We start from the raw sequence: 22,846 nt of genomic DNA, 5'->3' as shown, positions 1-22,846 counted from the left end.
ACAAACATTTTGATGTTGCAAATACATGAAGTATTTCAAAAGGGGGGAAAAAATGCAATTTCACCACTGTAGTCAGAAAGTGAGGCTAAACAAATGTTGAAAATGTGTCAGTATATTAGGCAACGCAATGAACGATACAATTTTTCATTACTCATGGACCTTCTGAAGGTGTTCACAAAGATAAGATGAAGATTGCAACAAAACGTTCCACCCAAAGAAAGGAAGAAGTCTCACACTTTGTTCACAACAATGCTTTAAAACTCTGCTGCTGCTAGCAAACATTGTTTATTACAGGACCCAGTTCATACAGTCAGACATGAGTCAGTCAGTCATTTTGTTGATCCTCATTCCTCTAACTTTCACTCAGGTAAGACAAAAAACAACACTTTATATATTCCGAATTCAAAATGACATGTTTTTGCTTGTTTCATTTAATTTAATTTCCTGTCATTTGGTCATCACAGTCAGCGAGGGGGAAGGACTGTGTGTGCGATCTGAAAAATTCAGATCCTGCTTTCCCTAAGATTAAACTAACGAAAGTAGAGACCACTGCCTTACAATGCATTGGGACCATTACTTCAGAAAAGGTAGAGAAAAAAGTATTTTAAATATACATTATTCCACTCTCATTTTATATGTTATTTTAAATAACTAAGTGAAATTAAATTACAATTAATAGTGTAAGTGTAAATATCTGCAGATGACAGACTTAGACAGACTTGTGCTGGGTCTACAACAACGCATCAACCAACTGGAGGACAACGTGATCCTGCTAGAAAAGGAGGATAATAGCAATCTTTACGGGGCCGTGTCTCTGCGCATCATTGAGTTAGAGATCATCGAAATTCAGGAACTCCTCGGCAAACTCAACAGGACCACCAACAATTACCAGCATCTCAGTGTACAGACTGCAGCTCAGGTGACTTGTACAAATGTGTTGTCATTTTTTTTATTTTAATATTTTCTAATATTTCTTTCTTTATTTTATTATTTTGTGTTTCTCTAATTTATTTTATATATATATATATATATATATATATATATATATATATATATATATATATATATATATATATATATTATTATACCTTTATTTAACCAGAAAAGACTCATTGAGATTAAAAATCTCTTTTCCAAGAGTGTCCTGGCCAAGAGAGGCAGCAGCACATTTAACAAGGTTTCAGACATAAAAACATATAACATATGACATCAACATATAACAATTTGTACAAGTAATAAATAATTATAAAGTCATAAGAAATCAGAATTTCACATATTATCGCAAACGATAAACAACGGCAATGATCTTCCGTCATAATTGGGTCAATCATAACATCTACAGCCAGTATGTGTAGCTTCCATGTTTTTTAAAAGTAATTTAAAAGCAACCAATGAAACCGGCTCCTTAAGATTCAGCACATTTTGCAGCTGATTCCAAGTGCAGGGTGCCGCATACTTAAAAGCCCCTTTTCCCAATTCTGTCCGGACTTGAGGGACAGATAATAAAAATAAGTCCTCAGAACGAAGACAATATCTTCCTGTACCTTTCTTTTTGATGTAAGATTGGAGGTATGGGGGAAGCAGACCAAGAATTGCCTTGTAGATAAAAATGTACCAATGATTAAGTCTACGGGTGGACAATGCAGACCAACCAACCCGATCATACAAAGAACAGTGATGAGTAAGTGCTCTAAAGTTTGTGATAAACCTAAGAGCTCCATGATAAACAGAATCCAACAGTTTCAAGCTTGTGATGGAAGCATTCATGTATAGAACATCGCCATAGTCCAGCACTGACAAGAAAGTGGCAGCAACAAGCCTCCTTTTTGACTCAAAGGAAAAACATGACTTGTTTCTAAAATAAAAACCCAATTTCAGCTTTAGTTTTTTTACCAACTGTTGAATATGAGGTTTAAAAGAGAGTGAATCATCAATTAGGATACCAAGATACTTGAATTTAGAGACAGACTCAATCTCGGAGCCCTGAGAAGTAGTGATGGGTAAAAGGTTCTGTGACTTTGATTTTGCATTTGAGAACAACATAAGTTTTGTTTTGTCGTTATTCAAAACAAGCTTTAAATCGAATAAGGTACGTTGTACAGTATCAAAAGCAAGTTGAAGGCGACAAAGAGCTTGGTTTGGAGTTGATGCAGAGCAGTATATCACAGTATCATCGGCATAGAAATGAAAATTTGCGTTGGAGACATTTTGATCCAGATTGTTGATATATAAAATAAATAAAAGTGGTCCCAGCACTGACCCCTGGGGCACACCCTTGGTTATACTAAGAGGGCTGGAGGTTAAACCATCTACCTGTACACACTGGGATCTACCAGATAGATAGTTTTCAAACCAGCAAACAGTTTTTCCTGACAACCCGACACTGAGGAGTCTTTGTTTTAATATTGCATGATCCACAGTATCAAAAGCCTTCGATAGGTCAATGAAAAGAGCTGCACAATGTTGTTTTTTATCTAAACAGTCAATAAAATCTATATATATATAAAATATATATATATATATATAATATTTGTGCACAGCACCAGTAAAACAAATCTACATAATATAAAATAAAAAATATAGCTACTGCAATGCAATAAATCTTCTTTTTAAGAGAAAGTAAATTTAAAGTAATAAAAATACTTACTAGTATTAAAATAGTACTAATTTTAAAAAGTAAGTAAAAAACTCTAAAATAGGTCACTTTAATTGTACATAAAAATAAATATTTAAAATTAAAACTAAATATGGCATATAAAAAATAAAAAAATAAGTATACAGATAAAAAATTGTTTTGTCAATCGGCTAAAATAGATTAATCACATTTTTTGCGTGATTAGTTGTGATTAATTGTAATTAAAAACACATTTTTATATACGTTTTAATATTTTATACTGTAATAATTTCACAGTTAATCTCCAAATGAATGTAGAAGCAACATACAGTATATTTTAAATGCTTGTTTAATGGCCTCTTTTATGATGAAGACCATGAATCACTGATACTAATACACAATATAATATTTCAGAATTTGAAATTGAAGTGGAATTGCATGAAGTTAATTAAAAATGCCATTGATTTATTTAAGTTAATTAGGCTTCAAAAATATAACAACTTTTAATTTAAGTGAACTTAAAGCAATTCTCGCATTAACCCATAATAAATGTCATATTCACTTGTGCCCTGTAAAATATGCTACAGAAACTGAATAAAGTTTTCAAACAGTCTGCACTGCATAAATTAAATATAGATAAATATAGATACATAAATTATGACTCTTTGAAGTTTGAAGAGCAGTGAGTCATTTTCTCTGTTCCCTGTCTTCTTTGATTAACATTAATGACAGACAGCATTAGTGGCTGCTGTCACTTTAAGATCAGCCGCTGCTGCAGTGCACATGTCGCACATGCACCTCGTTTTCTCTCACAACTCTTTACATAATGAGGATACTCGAAAAAAACATACAGTTTGGCATAATTGTGTATGTTATTGTTTGTTCAAGCGTGAAAGAGAACTCAAATCTGCCACGCTGGCACGATAGGCACTAAATTTTTTTGAACGTTAACAGCACTCTTCTTTTTTTTTAATAACACGTGATATTTTCTTAAAGCTTGAAGATATGAAAGATGTAATGGAAGAGCTGGAGGAGTTTGACAGCATGCAGGTGGTAAAGAAAGATAGAGAGAACCAGCGCGTTAAGAGGGACCTGGATCAGTGTAAAGATGAGCTCAAGGCTACAGCGGGACCTCCTACAGTTCCTCCAGGTACAATAAAGACCCCTTTAACTCGAGCTTCCTGAGCATTTGCATTATTAACCACAGCAGAAATCCACTCAAGTTTTATATTTCGGTTTCTCTTCTATCTTTGTAGCACGCTGTGGTCTGGGTCGTGTGGTCAATGTGGTTGGACCTAGAACATATTCCCTCACTGTGTATGGAACATCCTACACTTTCGGTGCTTGGGGTCGAGATGCAAATCCTGCTCCAGGAGACGAGAACAAGTACTGGCTGGTGGTGCTGTCAAGTAGTAATGTATATGGCAACTTTATCCGCCAGTACAATACCTTAAGTACTATTATATTAGGTATAGGACCAACAGATAAATATATATCGAACACCAACCCCACAACAAACACAATTCAGGGGCCAAACATGGTCATGTACGGCAATGCGCTCTACTATAACTGCTACAACACATACTCCGTCTGTCAGTTCAACATGACGACTCGTTCCGTCAGTACTGTGGCTTTACCTAGTGATGCCGGTTACAACAACAAGTTTCCATTCGCACACCTCGGCTACACATACAGCTCTACAGATATGGATTTTGCCACAGATGAATCAGGCGTCTATGTTATATACGCTACCACAAGCAACTTTGGAAATGTGATTATCAGTAAAGTTGAGACTAGTAACCCGCCTGTTTTAAACCAAACATGGTCCACTTCTCTTCACAAAAGGACTGTCACAAACACCTTCATGGTGTGCGGTGTGCTTTATGCCACTCGTTACCTGGATAAGGAAACAGAGGAGATCTTTTACTCTTATGACACCCAAACAAAAGAAGAACGTTTTGATCTGAAAATTAAAATTAAGAAGATGCAGACTAATATTGAGTTTCTAAACTATGACCCCAGAGATCATCTGCTGTATGTCTACAGTGATGCCTACATTCTGACTTATGAGCTCATCTTTCAGTAAGTCTCCAGTTATTTGAGACATGATTATAGCTGCATCCCATTTCACATGCTGTCTGTACTAAATTATACTGTAGTAATAAAGTATGCAAGATTAGAATTAGTACATTGCAAATGATTGTACGAAACATAACAATAGTACAGTAGATTTTCATGGTTAATTAAAATAAGTTAAATTCTAATGCAAGGCAATGCATTATCGTTTGTTTAAAGGCACAATATGTAAGATTTTTAGATTAAAATACAGTATCAAAAAACAGTTATATATTTTGTTGACTTGTGTACATTATCCCAAATGTTTCCAAGAATGTTTAAATCCAGAGAAATATGCAATATTAATCAGGACACCATCAATGACATCCTACCCGCGTTACCCTCAATTTCCAGTTTTATTTTCCATGGAAACACCGCTTTAATATATGATGTATTTTATTAGACAGGTGAGCAACTGTTTGAATATGTTCATTGACAGAAAACTAATAATTGTTATATAGCTCAACACTGTTAGTCTTATTGTTTAAATCTTGTTTTCTTGATTTACAGCTACCATGTTTTACCATGGCTAATAAGTGTTTCATAGTAGCCGCCAAACAACACAGACTAGCTTTATAACTATTTTCAACACACTCAAATGTATCTAATATGTTAAAACAGCTCTGTGTTACCCAACTTTCGCATGACCTGAAGAAACGGAAGCGCTCGTCTGCGGCATAATAAATACTCAAAATAATAAGCAATCTCTCAGCGGCCATGTTCCGCTCCAACAGCTTTCAGCCTCACCCTGCTTCACACTACAGTAACGTTAATAAATCTTTAATACATTCACTCATCCATGAATATGATTTCTGATTCTTTTCCACCAGCTGTAGAGGTGAAGACTACAACTCCCATGATTCCACAAAATCAAGGCGTCATCAAGCTACGCCGTTTATTTTGAATAAGCGATCTCTAGCGTGAAAATTACATATAGTGCCTTTAAATGAATCATTAACATACAATATGGATACAATAAACTTATTGTGTACAGAAATGTTTTTACATTGAACTTATATTGAAAAATATTTCTGCATGTATTTACAGGTGTAATTACAACTATAATTACCCTGTTGGCCCGTTATCTTACTTAACACTTTCATACAACTTTAACTTTATGTGAGGTGAAGAAATTCACAAATGTATGGGAAGTTTTGTTTCTTGAAATAAATTACAGCAATGTTGATCAAATGTGTGCACTGGATTATACTGCAGACAAATTATATTATGATATAAGCCATCATGGATTATGGTAAAAAAAAAAAAAAGAAAACGATAAAAAATGCTGTTTTACTGCCTCTAGTGTTCATTTCACTTTGAAACTGTCACGATATGTACCTATTGGTACGTATTTTGTGGTTTGCAAAAACGTTGCCACGGCTACGTTTTGCCAATGAGACCAGGTTGCAGCAACAAGACAAGAATTGTGACATAAAAAGTTGAAAGTCAGAGAAAAAAAAATCTAGTCTCCATTTGATCTAAATTTTCCAGTTGGCCAAATTCAATTTCTCTGAATTAAATTGCATCAATTCATAGAATTTCAATTTGATCAGTCACTAGAAAATTTTCAATTGGAGACTTTTTTTTTTTTACAGTGCAAGTTGAAATCTTTATCTTATGTGGCAGAAATAGGCTTCCATAAAAGCAACTTAAAACTATATTTGTGTGTGTGTGTGTGTGTGTGTTTCTTGGGAGTTGATACAAGTCAAGCTGTAAAACAAATAAAAAGACCTTATCCTGTTTGTATATCCCATTTTTATTTGTTGCACGTTCATATTTTTAGTACACAGACAGTGACAGCTTGTATATAGATGTACATAAACATCACATTATTTTTGTAGTTGTCTTATGGCAAAGCAGGTTAAGAGTGTATCCTACTGTATCTTTAGACATATTTGTAACAACCATCCCCCTTCCAGAAAAAATCAACAACTTATTGCTTAATATAAAACAATGACTAATCGTAACAATTGTAATCATATTATTAATAATAATACTCATTGAATCCTCACGAGAAGAGATGCAACACATGGTTAAATAAGAACTACTATATTATATAAAAAAAGAACTCAAGGGAAATCCAAAGTATAACAGTTCCACATGACAAGGCTAGTGGTACGGACCTATTTTTAGATTTACGCCCTAAAAACAGCGAGTATCTACAGCGTAGAACATAGATGGAGAAGGTAAGGGGTGCAAGGGAAGGCAGGTGTGGCAGGTCAAACTGGTGCGAGCCCTGATTCAAGTAAAGGTGATATGGGGCCACATCGACAATACTGTACAGCACTTCCAAAGGACGTTATACATTCAGGGCCCCAGGGCATAGATCAGGAAAAAATGCACCTTTGAAAGGTGGGCATGCTCTTTATCTCTTAATAAGAGCTAAGGACTGCATACTTCAGACAGGAAAAAAAGGAAAACAACACAAACACAAGATTGCATTATCAAAACTCATGCAAATGAATACTGGGGAAGAACATGTGTTTGTCCATTCAGTCTTTAGGAGGAAACAGGTCGATAGTTTGCATTTGACTTTCACCCTCCCGCTTTGAACACCCTCCATGTGTCCTTTCGTTCCATCTCTCCCTCTCTTTCCTTTTTCACATTCACCGTTTATTCCATTTCACGCATTCATCTTTCTCTTTGTACAGTATCTACAGTACTGCGCCCAGCTTTGCACGGAGTGAGGTCGATCACGATGCGTTGCCTGGGTCGATAGCCCTTTTGGGGCGACTGGAAGTGTCTGTGAGGGGCGGGGCACCTTGTTTTTGGGGGGTTGGGTTTGTTGGGGGGTGGGATTTGCCCTACATTCCGAGCTTGGAGCAACATGCTCCAGAAAGCCCCGCCCCTTACAGACAAACGTACAGGAAACACCCCTAAAAAGTTGTAATTGCGTGCTTCCTGTTCCAGGAAGCCGCAGGAAAACTGACATTCAATAAAACAGAAAAGAGCGAGTGAGAAATGGAAAGTTGATGGTTGCTCCGCCCTCGTAAGTCCCACGTTAGCTGCGTCGGCCAATCAGATCTGAGCTCATGTCAGTCACCTCTGGAACATAACTGGACTTTACTCAATTATTTATTTGCTCATTTTTTGTTTGTTCACTGATTTGTGATTCATTCATTTTTCATAAATTTGTGTGATTGTTGGTGAGGTTTGCTGGGGATTTTCCAATAATGAACCTTTTTCACAGACTGAAATGGCAGTTATTAACATCACAAATCTAGCAGTTTGTTATATTTTCATTTAAACATGTTATAACACTATATTGTGTGCTATATTACTTGCCATTACATTTCAGGAAACTAGTAAACTCTGCTGTGTGAGTGTTTTCAAATGCAATAGCTGACTGAGGGAGTGATGGCCACCGCAATCAATGTCTTGTAATTTTTTCTTGCTATAAATGCAAAGTGTAATGCAAAAAAAATTATGTGCTGTAGTTTCCATTTACAATCGATTACCCAGACTTCTGCTTTCAAGAACCGTGTGAAAAGAGTCCATTGTAAAATAGCACAAAAAATAACTAAATGTGAACGTGCAGATCTAAATTATAAAATAAGCTTGTACTTTGTAGTTACAATCATAAATAACTGAATATGGCTTCATTCTAATACATGCGAATCCTTCTCTGTCATTTATTATGAATACATGAATTGTGTGTAAAAGCTCTGTTACCTTGCAGAGCCCAGCCCTCATCGGATAATGTACATGTGTGCATTCGTGTGTGCATTTGTATCAGTAGCTTTGGTATATTCTTCGTGCGGGGCTGGGTGCTGTAAGGGAAGCGGGAGGCCTTTATTCCGTACCATTTACGCACTGCAAACCATATCACAGGCTTTGCCTCAGTCGACGGTTCCGGTTTGGTTTGGGTCAGAAGCTGATTGTCTATCAAAAGGAGATCGTACAGAACCAATCACAGGCAAAGCCACTTTCATATGACAGCGAGTGCACGCTAAAAGGGTATTTATGTGGGACGGTATGTCGTCTTTAATGAAGTAAGACTTGAAAGTGAAATGCAAAATTAAGCACTCTAACATGGCAAAAACCCTTTAAGGCAAGTCACTGGTCAAGTCATACAACTTCTGCTCCTACTTCATGCATCAATAACATATTTCAAATAAGAAATCCAATCAAATTCATTCAAATTTAGCTCAAGCAATGCACAAAAAGCTGATTCATTCTTACAGTATGAGGTGATGCATACACGCCCGATGACTGAATGAGCTGAGATGATTAGCCGAAAGCTACTGTTTACTGGTTAAGAGATTTTCGCCCTCTTCCGACTATACAATCGCTTTGATTTCATTCATAATTGAGAGGGAGAGCATAACATGGTTACAAATGTCACTCATAAAATCACCCTCTTGTTTAAGAAACTTCCCTTCTTCTTTCTCTTGCTTTGTTTCGTCCTCTTCCTCAGGACCAACCCCCTCTACCTGCGACCCAATCCATCAGTTACTCCTCAAAGACTTTCACAGGACAGGAATGAGTGAGAGCAGGGGCTGATGGGACTTGTAGTTTTGTCTTGGGAGAAGGTGAAGGCCAGAGGCAGCAAGCAAAGGGCGTAGAAATACTGACACATTGAGCGTTAAGTAACCGTGTTACAAAATTGGGGGAACCAAACACTGTTCTGAAGGGGGAAATGACAGCAAGTCTTCATTTTACAGGTTAAAGGAATAGTTCAACTCAAAATGAAAACCTGTATGTCTTTCCTAATTCTGTGGTACACAAAAGCAGATGTTTAGCAGAATGTCCAAGCTGCTCTCTTCCATACAGTGGAAGTAGGACAAAGTGCTGTCATGCTCCTAAAGCGACAAAGCACAATGCAAGCATCATAAAGGTGGTGGGTATGACTTGTCAGGTCTTCTGAAGCCAATTCATGAAAAAATTAAAAGTTGTTATTCACTCCAAATAAGTTTCCATTCACTTTCATTATATGGAAAACAGCAGCTTGGACTATACATATCTCATTTTGTGTTCTACAAAAGAAATAAAGTCATGTGGTTTTCTGAAGACATCTGGGTGATTAAATAATGGTATTTTTTTTCATTTCTGGGTGAACTATTCCCTTATAAGGGCTAACACTGAAAAGACTGAGAGGAAGGGACATAGAAAATGGCTGAGAAAGAAATAATGAAAGCAGTATGAGACTTTCATTCTTCTCACGCTCTCCTTCCATGCCACGTCTCTCTAAATGTGTGCGTGTGAGACAGTGCACGAGGGTTCAGCAGGACACTTCCATGGTGTGGCTGACCTGCCCGACTCCCTCACTGCTATCTGATTGTGTGCATGCACGGTTGCGAGAACCATCCACGGAGCCGGCGCTGGTCAGAGAAGCTGTTCGTGAGCGAGCAAGACGGGTCATACTGGCGGAAGGCACTGAGAGAAAAAGAGAAAGAGAGGTGTATAGTCATTTCATATCAACAGGGAAGTTCGTCCAAGCTGTATGATGCGTTGCAGAGGAGGCAGGGATGACATGCTTGAACTTTTGGTCAAGAATAATGTCTCAAGCTGATAACATTCCACCGCAAATACATCAGAATGACTCAAATCCAAATAAAAGCTATCCAACCATAATTTGCATATCTAAATGCAATTGTTTTCAGTGCAAAAAGGTCATTTTCTTAATCAAATGCAATTTCATTTTTATTTATTTATTTTCCTTTTGGATTTCATTTTCCTTATGCCATTAGAATATTTCTCCAAGGATTATATATATAAAATTCTTTAATTATGAATTAATCGTTTGACAGCACTATTTATTCAAATATTAAAAATATAAAAGAGCTTGCAGCCCAAGAACACTCATTTTAAGGTGACATTTCAGGAAAAAGAATGCATATTTTTCATTATTTAAATCAAATTGAAATAAAAATAATTCTAAGCTAAAAATAAATACATTTGCCATCTATATAACTCAAATGTTTTAGTCTAAGTTTTTGTTTTTGATGTATCATTTTCAAATAACTGCCATGCAGAGAGCTCGAGAGCGCATTCAAAGCACATTTTTCCTCCAGAGGAAAAATCACGGATCAATAAAGGAAATAATGAATGAATGGAAATATCAGTCTGGGAAGGATATATACAGACATTAATCAACGCCATTCAAAAAAGCAAGGGATTAGAAGACTAAACTACATGTGTCATCTACATGAGGAGGAGGGCAGGCGTGAACAGGAAGCAGGAAGTACCTGGCCCCCCACTCATTCTCCGATCCTTCATATAAGCAACTGAGAAAGGGCAGGAGAATACACATACAGTACAGATTATAACAAATACAACACCTCCACACAGACATTTATTCACATGCATACACTCACAACTGTCTCGAAATGGGATAAAGACACACATGGGAGAAAGGACACACTGAAAATATTGGATCGGTTTACATTTGGCAGAGAAAGAATCATCATTTGAACTGATTGGCCCTAAAACTTGTTAGTAAATACACTGATGATCAAAATGATATTAAATAATCTAGACTTACTGTAGCCCATTCCCTGCAGGAAGTACTTGAAAGCCTCTGTTAGTTTTCCAGGCTGTAAAAAAAAAAAAAAAATGTCATGATCAAGATGCTGTTAAATGCAGGGGATTGACTGCTGAGATCACGAAATTATAACAATTCAGTTCTTACTTATTTGTTTAATAATAATTACAATATTAGATTTTATGGACAGACACGTGATCAGACACGTCAAGCAGTCTCACCTGTGTAATTTGAGGCATTCCGCCTGAATCAGCCATCTGAAACAAACCAAATCCATTTTTTATTTCTGAAATTTGATGTGCCAAAATGGTCAAAGTGAAAAGTGTTGACTCCATTTCTACAGTATGTTTGTTCGCTTGCCTTCAGGAATGTGGTGTGGGTCGGGTCCAGCTTGGAGTTGCACTCAACCTAAGAAAAGAAAGCATTTGTACCATTTTTAACAACCATATATAAACATTTACATATATACATGTATGTGTCAGACCATTCACACAGTTTACACAGATTTTAACAGTCGAAAAAATAAAACAAGTTCTTCAAAAGGCAGTTGAATGATGGGCATTAGGATGGATGGTGTGATGGAGGGAGATTATGTATATAATATACACAGTACTTATGTGTTTTCTTGAGGCCTGACCCACTTACAGCAGCACTGCAGAGATGAGTCATATTCCAGCACTAAAGAAAGGCATCTGTGCAGAAGCATCTGCCTGCAGGCTTTGTTCGGACCGCCGCTTACACTTTTGGAATGGCACGGGTGCCCTCTTACTAACATGTTCACGATTCTAATGAAAACTTCCACCACAAGTGTCTGCATTAGTCAATGGATGTGATACTGATGATGGCAACACATATTTCCCTTTATGTGTACTTCCCCCAACCAATAATATATTTATTTTTCTAGATTATAAGCACACTATGTAGTTTTTCGCCGCTAGAGGTCGCCTATTCAAAACAAAGGTGTAGCTTGATGACGCTGAGATTGAGCCCGGAATCTTGAAAATTGTTCCACCTCGCAGCCGGTGGAAAAGAATCAGGGCGGGATGCGGGCAGAAATCATGTTAATGGATGAGATTATTAACATTACTGTAGTATGAAGCAGAGCAGGGCCGAGTTCGGTGGAGCTGAACTCGGCCTCTGGAGCGATTGCTAATGAGAGACGAGCGCAACACACGGCTCGACAGCACCGGAACTTTTAATAATGCCACAGCCACCGCTACCGCTTCTTCCGCCATGTGTATGTGGGGTAATCGCAGCGCTGTTAATCGTAATAGATAAATTTGTGTGTGTTGAAAATGATGTTATAACATTACTTTGTGCATTCACTCTACAGCTGCTATGAGACACTTGTTGCACATGCTGTAAGCTAGATCGATATTAGAATATCATATTAATAAATGCTGGAAGGCTTGTGTTGTTAAATGTTATGCAATCAAATTTAAAACATATTGTATGACTAAGAAAATGCTGTAAGGATTACAGTACAATAATTTGTTTTCTGTCTATAAATGTTCTGAACAGTTGATCACCTGTCTAATAAAACACATAATATATTAAAACGTCTTTGGTGTTTCCATGGTTTCTACAAAATAAAACCGAAAGACACAGGTAACGGCCATTGATCACATGGACATGGTCCGTAACCTGGTTAAAATAGCTTATTTCTCTAGATTTAAACAATCTTGGGAACATTTGGGATAATGTACGTACACAAGTCAACAAAATATATAACATTGTTCAAATAGTTTTTGGATATTGTAATTAAAAAATCTCACATATTGTGCCTTTAATACATGGATAATTTGGACCAGAAATTGAAGGGAAATCTGTCAACTAATATTACTAATTTTGTAACTATTAGTATAAAATGGGGAATATTGTAATAATCAGAAATAAGTAGGTGTGTCCAAACATTTCACTGGTAGCATATGATTTTCTGATCTCTAATTTTGCTCATAATCACTTTATTTTCATGCTTTAGTTATTTATTTTTGTCTTAATCTTTCTGTTGTATTTCTGCTCCCATCTTTTCATCTTTCCTCCTCTTGACCCAAATTACTCAAATCTGTTTCTTCTCTCATCCTTTTTTTCAGTTTACCTCTCCCTTATCCATTTATTCCCCACCTTCATCATGTCCATCTTTTTCCTCATCTCTCACCCTGTGTGTCTGATTAAATGTGATGGGGCACTGACCCAGCTTTTATATGTTAGATTAAAGGAGAATGGCACTGAGTTAAAAATACCCAGCGAACACAAACTCGTAAAGCCTGGGAGATCAACCCTGGGACCGGTGCCATCTGCTCCCATGAGACAAACGGAGAAGAAGTAGGTAAATAGAGGAAAAATTCTTTGAATTATAAAATATGTCCTCATTTGGCAAATATGACAGATGGAAAAGAGAGACGATTGGTAGGAAGAAGACATTTGAAACAAAAATGACAAGGATGAGACAAAACATGATCCAATCTTTTTCCTCACTAAATATCACACACAAAGACTCACCACGCCCTCCTCAGCCGGAGCATTATCACCAACGACCAGCATGGCCGGGCACCTGCAAGAATGAAAATTGAGAATTTAGTCTAATCACAAAGGCGTATGAAAATGTGAACTAGACAAATTCCCATAGTCCCCACCTCAGGGTCTTAGCATTTAGCACAGAGCCACTGCGGTTCATTTCCAAATCCCTGCGGCTGGGGAAAAAAAATATTTTTTTAAAAACTAAAATAAGCCTTTTTATTTATAACCATTATGCATGACTTTGTATACATAATAATGAGGCAGTGTGCAGTTACCTGTTGTACATATTCCAGAAGAGCTGTAGGTTAAACTGGTTGACGGTGTTATTGATCTGTTGACGGTAGTTTTGAACAATTTCTGTGTTGCTCATAAGCTCTTCCTGTGATTCAAATCCAATAATACATGTTATGTTAGCTTAATATTTAGCTTGAAATATCCATTTAACATTTATATAAAAAAAAAAAGAGTCTTAGATATGTATTTATTATTACTTTAACTATACTTGATTCCATTGTGAAACATAAGAAATGAAAATAATTTTCTACCTGGCTAAAGAGGTGAGCCAGGACAGTGTCTGGTAAAGCACTGGTGAGTCCTGACAATTTTGTCGCAGCCCAGTCGATCCATCCTTTCCCATTGGGGTCAATGTTGAGTAAAACCAGACCCTCCACAAGATCAGGGAAAATAAGCTATAGATAGAGAGCACAGTTTAATTGCACTGAACGTGAAGGAACAGACAATTGACCAACAAAAAAGGCTGAGATGTAATACTAACAGCAAATTTGGCAAGGATGTAGGCGCCAGCCCCGACTCCAATTCCCACAATGCTCTTGAAGCTATAGAAAATGTATTATTATTAGGAATGGTTTATCATTACATTAGTAGCCTTTCACACAGATAATTAAGAGTATGTAACTCACCCAAAGTGTTGCACCACACTAGGAAGCATCCCAGCTAGTTGATCCATCGTGGGATACTGATACCTAGGAATAATCAAATAAGAAAAATTATATTATAAATAAATTATCAATCTACGTAGGCATTACTTTCTTTCCCCCCTCGCGGACTCGCGCGCTTTTCTTTAATCCAAACGCAACTGGCGCCATCTTGTGTTTCGGTTATTGACTGTGGTAAAATCACCTCAGAGTATTTAAGTATCAAATTTACTGTAATATTGACGCGATGTTCGTCTCGGCCAACTGTTTTGTATGGTAATTTCTTCTTAACGGAGGCAAGATCATAAACAGGTAAGATTATAAATCAATTTAATGTCCTCGTTTTAATTTATTTGGCGAGTGCAATAAGTGGGATAATATACAGTAGAGTACATTACGAAATTATTTGTTAACTGCATGTCACCTGTCTTTTTAAGCATAGATTTCAACTTTATGGTTGTAATTCATGAAAGCTTTAGAATAACGTTACGGTCTGTTGCATCGACAGTTAACAACAGGCTAAATCTATACATTGTGAGAAATGGCTAATACTGGTGGGCATGTTTTCATGAAATATGAGGACACAAATGTGTCTAATGGCATGGGTATGACATGGGTATTATAGAGAGGGTAAAATATGAGGACATTCATGTCCCCACTTTTCAAAATGCTTATAAATCATACAGGATGAGTTTTTTTGAGAAAGTAAAAATGCACAATGTTTCATGTGAGGACAAGGGGCAGGGGCAGTGTAAGGGGATAGAAAATATGGTTTGTACAGTTTAAAACCATTACGCTTATGGAATGTACCCACATTTCACAAAAACAAACGTGTGTGTGTGTGTGTGTGTGTGTGTGAGAGAGAGAGAGAGAGAGAGAGAGAGAGAGAGAGAGAGAGAGAGAGAGAGAGAGAGAGAGAGAGAGAGAGAGAGAGAGAGAGATCATTATACCCTTGTGGCATCTGGGGGGCACCAATGTGCTGGCCTGGGGCATCCACGTGGCACACCACAAAATGCTTAGTGATCTCCTCCATGTCTTCATTGTGGAAGAAGGTGTTGAAGCACAGCTTGTCTGTTCAGAGAAAGAAACGATACAATGTAGCCAAATACGTTTTGTGTTGTTACATGTTATTAAAATGATGGTAGCCTATCAGATGGTACAGATGTCAGTTAGCGTGGTACTTTGTTATATAGGCTACCATGGTACTATACCATACATATGGTATTTACACATCATACATCTCCAACAACCATATAATATGTTGTTATCCCAGATTCCATTGGATCCCCTTTCGTAACATTGTACATTATATAACATAACTGATTATAAAAGAATTCTAAATTTGGGGCAGTTCTGTAAATCGTTTTCTCTGTCCGCTCATCTCTCCTGTCAGAATCATTGGCCTACTTAGATCATAAAATGAACAAACAAAACAACTTCAGTGTTCTAGCTAACTGCTCATGTGGCACTAATAACTCATTTTAGATCATGCCATCTCCCTAATCAACATCAAATGCTATTTTGGCAGGTCTTCAAGTTATTTAAAGTAATAGATCGCCCAAAATACTGACTCATCCATATGTCGTTCCAAACCCATATGTTGTTACCTATTCCGTGGAGTAGAAAAGTAGAGATTTTGGAAGTCGGCCATATAACTTGTTTGCTGTATTATAAGTCTTATGAATTTCAAATAAAAGAAGAATATGAAGGTTTGCAAGGACATGCAGATGGGTAAATATTGACAGAATTGTTATTTTTACATGCACTATTCCCCCCGAAAAATGTTAATTGACCTTCCTCATAGTTTTTAACCAAATACTTTGATTTATAAAGGTGCACCGTGGCATGAATAATATTCAAGCTTCTCTACCTTGTAGTAAATGAATGAACCAATTTTAATTCCCTCCCAGGTGTATTGCTCACTTTGTTTGTTTTTTATATAGGCCAGTGTTTCCTTTCAGTTGTCTGTCACTCTGTCTCTCTCTCTCTCTCTCTCTCTCTCTCTCTCTCTCTCTCTCTCTCTCTCTCTCTCTCTCTCTCTCTCTCTCTCTCTCTCTCTCTCTCTCTCTCTCTCTCTCTCTCTCTCTCTCTCTCTCTCACACACACACACACACACACACACACACTGAGTCATGTTTTGTGATGGAAGGATGGCTATGCATACTAATACACGTATCTGCAGCAGAGAGGAGAGACAGAGTTACTCTATGCTATGCCGCAGTGCTGACCTTCCCCACTCCCCTCCCCGACACTGCATGATGGGTATGTTTTTGTGACCTACATATTTCTCTCTCTCTCTCTCTCTCTCTCTCTCTCTCTCTCTCTCTCTCGTTCTCGCACTGCATAAGAATAACAACGGGCAGACAATAACACACTTCAGGAATAGATAATGAGGAATGGGCAGATATTGGGAAGAGGAGAGGAAGGGATTAGGTGGAAAGAGGATGGAGAGAGGAGCAGTAGAGGACAGGAAAGTCATGCTGCGAGTGATGACAAGAGCTCTCGGACAAGGTTACGAGTCATTTAATTCCGGCACATTGACGGAATGTGGAATTCAATATCAAGGTCAATAGCGACTTTGTTCTGCTGATGTAATGTTCCTTATCATGCCATATATTAAATTCCTACAATTCACATTTAGTACAAACGTTATTTTTCATTTTAATAGACATGTATTCCCCATTGTTTATAGCAACTAAAAACTAGCTACAAAGAACAAAAAATAAATATGTTCATTCATAAGTATATAGTATGTTAGTGCTGCCAAATCGATTAATCGCAAATATTCGCATCCAAAATAAATGTTTGTGTTTACATATTTTTTTGTGTACTGTGAATAAGTGAATAAGTACTGTGAATAAGACACATGTATATATTTAAGAAAATTTTTTTATATTTATATATAAAATAATTATTTTTAAATAAAAGGTAAATTATTAAAACAATATACAGTATATACATGCAAATAGTTCTTAAATATATACATAAAGTGGTGTGTATTTATATATACATAATAATTATTCACAGTACACACACACAAATAATATGTAAACACAAATGTTTATTTTGGATGCGATTAATCGTGATTAATCGATTGCCCAGCACTAAAATATACATAATAATTATACACAGTACACACAAACATGTTATGTAAACACAACGTTTTATGTAGGATGTCATTAATCCTGACTACCGGTAATTGTTTAATGTAAACATATATATATGTAATACGTATATTTATATAATATATAAATTATTACATATGTAAATAAATACAAATAAATAAAATTCTATTTTATATATATATATAATTTAGAATTGTATTTATTTATATTTATTTACATATATAATAATTTATGTATTATATCATTATACGTATTATACATGTATTATGTATGTATGTATTATGTAATATAAATTATTTTTAATAAATACATAATACAATATAAAAAAAAGAACTATAAATATTCTAAATATATACAAATAAGCGAAAGATCAAGTTTTTGCAACCAACACATTTGAGATCACCTGCCACCTGAGATCAGCTTCGTTTCGCACTGCATGCAATTTGTTAACAGATAAACTGCAGTCAGCTGGCATCCAAATTACAGCTCTGATCACAGCCCACACACATTACTTCCAGAGGGTTGCTACAAATATGCAAGTACACACACTAACACACAAGCATCTCTTGTTGGTTGTGGAGATGGGGAAATTAACTCCAGGTCAATGCGTGGAGACAGATGGTGTACCAAGATTGAAATCTAGCAGTGCATGTTGCTTTGCATTTTGGAGAGTAATAAAACACAAAAAAACTCTGTTTACTTACGGTTGAGCCCAACATCATGGTAGGTCAGGATAGCAGGCTTGTTGCCCTTGGGAGCCCCGCGGATCACCACGTGCAACATCCCATAAGGGGTTTCAATGTCATGTTCCTACAACAACAACAAAAACAATTTCAGCAAACAGTCTGAGAAGGTCCAGGTCAGATTTTTCCTACCACTGACCTGAAATGGATCTCTTGAGAGGCCTGAACTTTATACTAGTGGTGGGAATCCCAGGGTACCTCACAATACGATATGATACATGGCTCACAATACCTATAATATCGCGATACAGCAATTCAGCGATAATCAATATATTGCTTCAATATAATCAGTATTGCTATAATGATACATCACAATATCTGTCTAACTATGAAAACAAAATGCCTGTTTAAAGGTTAGTGCAGTCTTTCCAGACTTCGGACTTAAACGTGGCTGGGGCATCTATTACATTACTTACTCTGCTCTCCGCCATTCCTGTTAATACACTTTAAGTAAACCTAAGTTCAGGTTTCGCTCAATTATGTGATGAGCGCCACCTCGAGAAGCCATGAAGTAGCGACACTGGAAATCGAATTAGAGTACCTTATTTTATTAATTAAAATATTGATATTTGTCTCCAGTGTATCGATTCTCATATCGCACAGAGAAGGACAGGAATATATTGCCCTATCAATAGTTTGTCCTACCCCTACTTCATACAGTAAATACACAGATCAAGCATTTCATTATGACCACTGACAGGTGAACTGAAAAATACTGATTTTCTCTTCATCACAGCACTTGTTAGTGGGTGGGATATATTAGGCAGCAAGTTAACATTTTGTCCTGTTGATGTGTTAGAAGCAAGAAAATGGGCAAGTGTAAGGATTTGAGTTTGGCAAGGGCCAAATTTTGATGGCTACAGATGAATGGGTCAAAGCATCTCTAAAACTGTAGCTCTTGTTACCGGTCTACAGTGGTCAGTATTTATCAAAATCTGTCAAAGGAAGGAATAGTGGTGAACCAGCGACAGGGTCAAGGGCGACCAAAGCTCATTGATGCATGTGGCCCATGTGGTCCAATCAAACAGACAAGCTATGGTTGCTCAGATTGCTCGAAGTTAATGCTGGTTTGGATTGAAAGGTGTCAGAATACACAGTGCATCACAGTTTGTTGCGTATGGCCATGCATCGAGTGGTCAGGGCTGTTTTGGCAGCAAAAGGGAGTTACCTACACAATATTAGGTCAACATTAGGTCATAATGTTATGCCTGATCGGTGCATATGACGTATTGACATTTTATTCAATTAGTATTAATTACCAATTGATGTAGCTAAACACAAGCTTAAACTTCTAAAACACTTATATTGTAGTTACAATAACTGACTGATAGCACTTCAGCATGTAAAGAACAAATCAGTTTAATCAAAAGTGGAAAGAGTTAAAAACAAGACTATTTAATATCTCATTAAGCATCTCTGATCCCAGATTGACTGCACACGGCCACATAACACGCTTTTAATTGGCAGTTCCAATGGCATTTTAATCTGACCCACATTTAGACTCAGACTGTATTCTAAGGAGGGAAGGGTGAATGTATGTGTGCCTGTTTTTTTGTTTTGTTTTTCTTGTCCTGAGGATTATTTCAGCATCCCTAGCTTTTCAGTGTTATGGGCAAATCACAGGCAGCCCACTTCAGAGCGTTATGCAGATCCACTGAGAGACGGGAAATAAATCTCTTGTGGGGTTTAAGCCCCTGTCGTTTGGTGTTTTTGATGTTGCAAAAATCATGAAAGGTCAGAACAGATGCAAATGGTCTGTCTGTGTGTGTGAGTTTAGAGTTTAGAACAGCTGTTTGTGTCCCTCTCTTTAGGTCAAAATTAAATCTTGTGGCAGCTGTCACTGTAGTGCAAAACAAGCATGTTTTCTAGAGAGATAATATTCAACAAGCTCTGATAGGATAAATACAAATTTTAACCTAGATTCAACAATGTTACGCAAATATGGAGCAGAAAATAGTAAAGCTATGCATCATAATCTCTCAATAAATTCTCTTGTCGCTTCTAATTTTTCATGCTCAAGGTCACACAACTGTCCTTGCAGGATTTTTTTTATGATTAAACTGCAGACAAGATTTATCTACCATAAACACAAGCACAAACACAAATTCTGAGTACACACGGCAGGTTACTGCAGAGGTGCATTGGAGTGCACGTTTCACACGTTTCACGCGTGTCAGTGTGTTAGTGTGTCAGTGCAAATGGCCACCTCACACATGACTGGACATTTCTGCTCAGAATCCCGACATCACAAATACATGATTTCAAAGATGAAACATATAATGTCTATATCATCTTCTTCTTTTGGTAGAAAACCCCTTTTATTCAATTTTATGAATTTTAAAAAAGGACGTTTTATTTTGTTTTTTGTTAAAAAAAATATTATTAATTATAAATCATATAATAATAATAATAATTAGTCATCTGGAATATATAAGTATGCAACAATGGAATCATTTCACAATTACCAGTTCAGTAGGTCAAATCAAGTAAATATTTTATTTAACCTGCTAAACACTTAAAAATGATAATATAGCATACAAACGGTTATAAAACGATTTTAGCTGTTTATTATAAGCAAACAAAAGCATTGTCTCTTTTACTCTCTATTTACATTCCGGTAATTACAGATATCCCACTCACCCCATCCCAGCACTCCGGCATCTCTGCTTCGAGATTGTGTACGCTTGCTTATAGGATTATAAGAGCAGGAAGAAGACAAGGTCCTCTCTGGGCAATAGGAATTGGATGCAGGGAACCAGAGAGATGCTGCAGTTGCTACGCCGTCTCTTTGTCTCTCCTTGTTAAGGGAGTTTTGCAGCGCTGGTGTCCCCTCCCCCAGTACATTTCATACCCCACCCCCGCCCTCTCATTGGCTGACTGCAAAAAAAACGCTGCCTATAATTGGCTGGGCTTTGTGTCAGTCTAAATCTGTTATGTTTTGTCTGTATTTGTCCCATATTTTCTATCTTTATCTTCCTCATACTCATAAAGGCCTTTAGTATGGCTATTCAATCATTTTATTGCAATTTAGCAGCGATATAGTGCTTGATTCTTTATGAATAGAGGGGATTGTTCAAAAATGAGTCATTTACGATTTACTGCTTCTACATGTGCAAATTTATCATCCTAGCATTATTATTAGACAAATGCACAGCACTCAGAACGAAATGGGCCAGGTTAAAAAAAATGCCAGTGAAGATTTCATAAAAAGGCTCTAGCAACAAGCACTCGTGTATGTGACAGAGTCTGTGTACGTGCGCTCATATGATCACGTGATGAGACATGAACACATGAGGCACATGGCCCTCTACTGAGATGAGGATGTATTTATTTACATCCGCTGTATTCTCTAGTAAATGACCTCCTTTTTAATTTTCAATCACTTTTTCTGCCTAAGAGGACTGTGGCCTGCAGACTCAACTGCGTCTGTTGAGTGCATGTGTTTTTCTCTGTGTGCGTGCGAGATGAATCCCTTTGTTCGCTTAAATGCGCAACCTCTAGCTTATCCTCTTAAATGCAGATCTCATACATGGGGTGTAAAAACAGGTGCATTTTCATTGTCAAAAAAGTCATGGACTGTGCCCACCACATCATACTACACAAATAAAAGCAGACCGGTTTTTAGTAGCCTACTTATTATTTTGTAACGGATATGTGTAGAGTATACAAACAAATTAAATCATGAATGTGTGGCAACTACAATTTGATATCATTGGTTACTGTCCATTCCTATACAAATGTAGTAGAAAACTGATAGAATGTACCTTGAATGCACTGCAAGTTGCACAAATGCATTACAAAATGAGCCATTTAATCTTCTGAGGTGTAATTCTGGTTCTAAAATAAGATTTAGAATACAGGAGTCTGGGAGAAAATGCATTTCCATTGATTGTGTTTAAAAGACGTAGCCTATATGACAAAACGTTCACACTCTCAATTTTTGGGATTGACAAGGTTGGATTTACATCTCGAATATTGTCCGTATAAACACGCAACAGGAGTCAACCATATTCCCTTAGCAGTAACCATAGCGTCAGAGACCAAAGTAACATTAAAGATTGCAACATCTAAAACTGAAACGTCTTACTACTTTTAACATGAAAAGAGGCTAATCGATCCACAAGTTCATCTGTAAAATATTCCTGAACAGACGGTAGCTTATATATCCATCACTGTAAGTGGGACCCTCCCTTCACATGCTATCGGAAATTTGATAATTCCTACTTCTGAAGTCGTTATCTTGTTTTGTTGTCGCTGTAAATTAACAGGAATCATGGAGGACCAGGTTTATTCTGGCCTATTAATTGGAT

At 36.9% G+C, this 22,846-nt stretch overlaps 2 protein-coding genes across 8 annotated transcripts in view; one reads left to right on the top strand and one right to left on the bottom strand.

Annotated features, from left to right (window-relative positions):
- The first annotated feature begins 89 nt into the window (after positions 1-89).
- si:ch211-194m7.5 (olfactomedin-4) lies at positions 90-6,219 on the top strand. The gene is made up of 5 exons (XM_067436194.1): positions 90-367; positions 465-587; positions 701-919; positions 3,611-3,764; positions 3,871-6,219. The coding sequence occupies exons 1-5, from the start codon at positions 317-319 to the stop codon at positions 4,698-4,700; spliced, it is 1,377 nt and encodes a 458-aa protein (XP_067292295.1). The 5' UTR covers positions 90-316; the 3' UTR covers positions 4,701-6,219.
- A 241-nt stretch (positions 6,220-6,460) lies between these two features.
- The window catches only part of ndrg4 (NDRG family member 4), a 32,678-nt gene continuing 16,292 nt past the window's right edge, over positions 6,461-22,846 (bottom strand). For 4 of the 7 annotated variants that reach the window (XM_067437226.1, XM_067437228.1, XM_067437224.1 and 1 more), the window contains 13 exons: positions 18,498-18,603; positions 15,619-15,739; positions 14,654-14,716; positions 14,509-14,569; positions 14,279-14,422; positions 14,009-14,112; positions 13,850-13,906; positions 13,716-13,767; positions 11,574-11,621; positions 11,435-11,470; positions 11,214-11,265; positions 10,918-10,956; positions 6,461-10,105 (listed from right to left, as the gene is read on the bottom strand). In XM_067437226.1, the coding sequence (XP_067293327.1) occupies positions 9,951-10,105; positions 10,918-10,956; positions 11,214-11,265; positions 11,435-11,470; positions 11,574-11,621; positions 13,716-13,767; positions 13,850-13,906; positions 14,009-14,112; positions 14,279-14,422; positions 14,509-14,569; positions 14,654-14,716; positions 15,619-15,739; positions 18,498-18,603 (1,038 nt within the window). In that variant the 3' untranslated portion in view covers positions 6,461-9,950. Of the gene's footprint in view, positions 10,106-10,917; positions 10,957-11,213; positions 11,266-11,434; positions 11,471-11,573; positions 11,622-13,715; positions 13,768-13,849; positions 13,907-14,008; positions 14,113-14,278; positions 14,423-14,508; positions 14,570-14,653; positions 14,717-15,618; positions 15,740-18,497; positions 18,604-21,176; positions 21,341-22,846 lie in introns of those variants that run through there. The other 3 variants (XM_067437229.1, XM_067437230.1, XM_067437225.1) reach the window with 3 other exon arrangements.

Source organism: Pseudorasbora parva, chromosome 25 (genome assembly GCF_024679245.1).
Source record: "Pseudorasbora parva isolate DD20220531a chromosome 25, ASM2467924v1, whole genome shotgun sequence".
NCBI lineage: Eukaryota > Metazoa > Chordata > Actinopteri > Cypriniformes > Gobionidae > Pseudorasbora > Pseudorasbora parva.
Note: the sequence above shows the minus strand (reverse complement) of the source record. Positions and strands in the feature narration are given on the sequence as shown.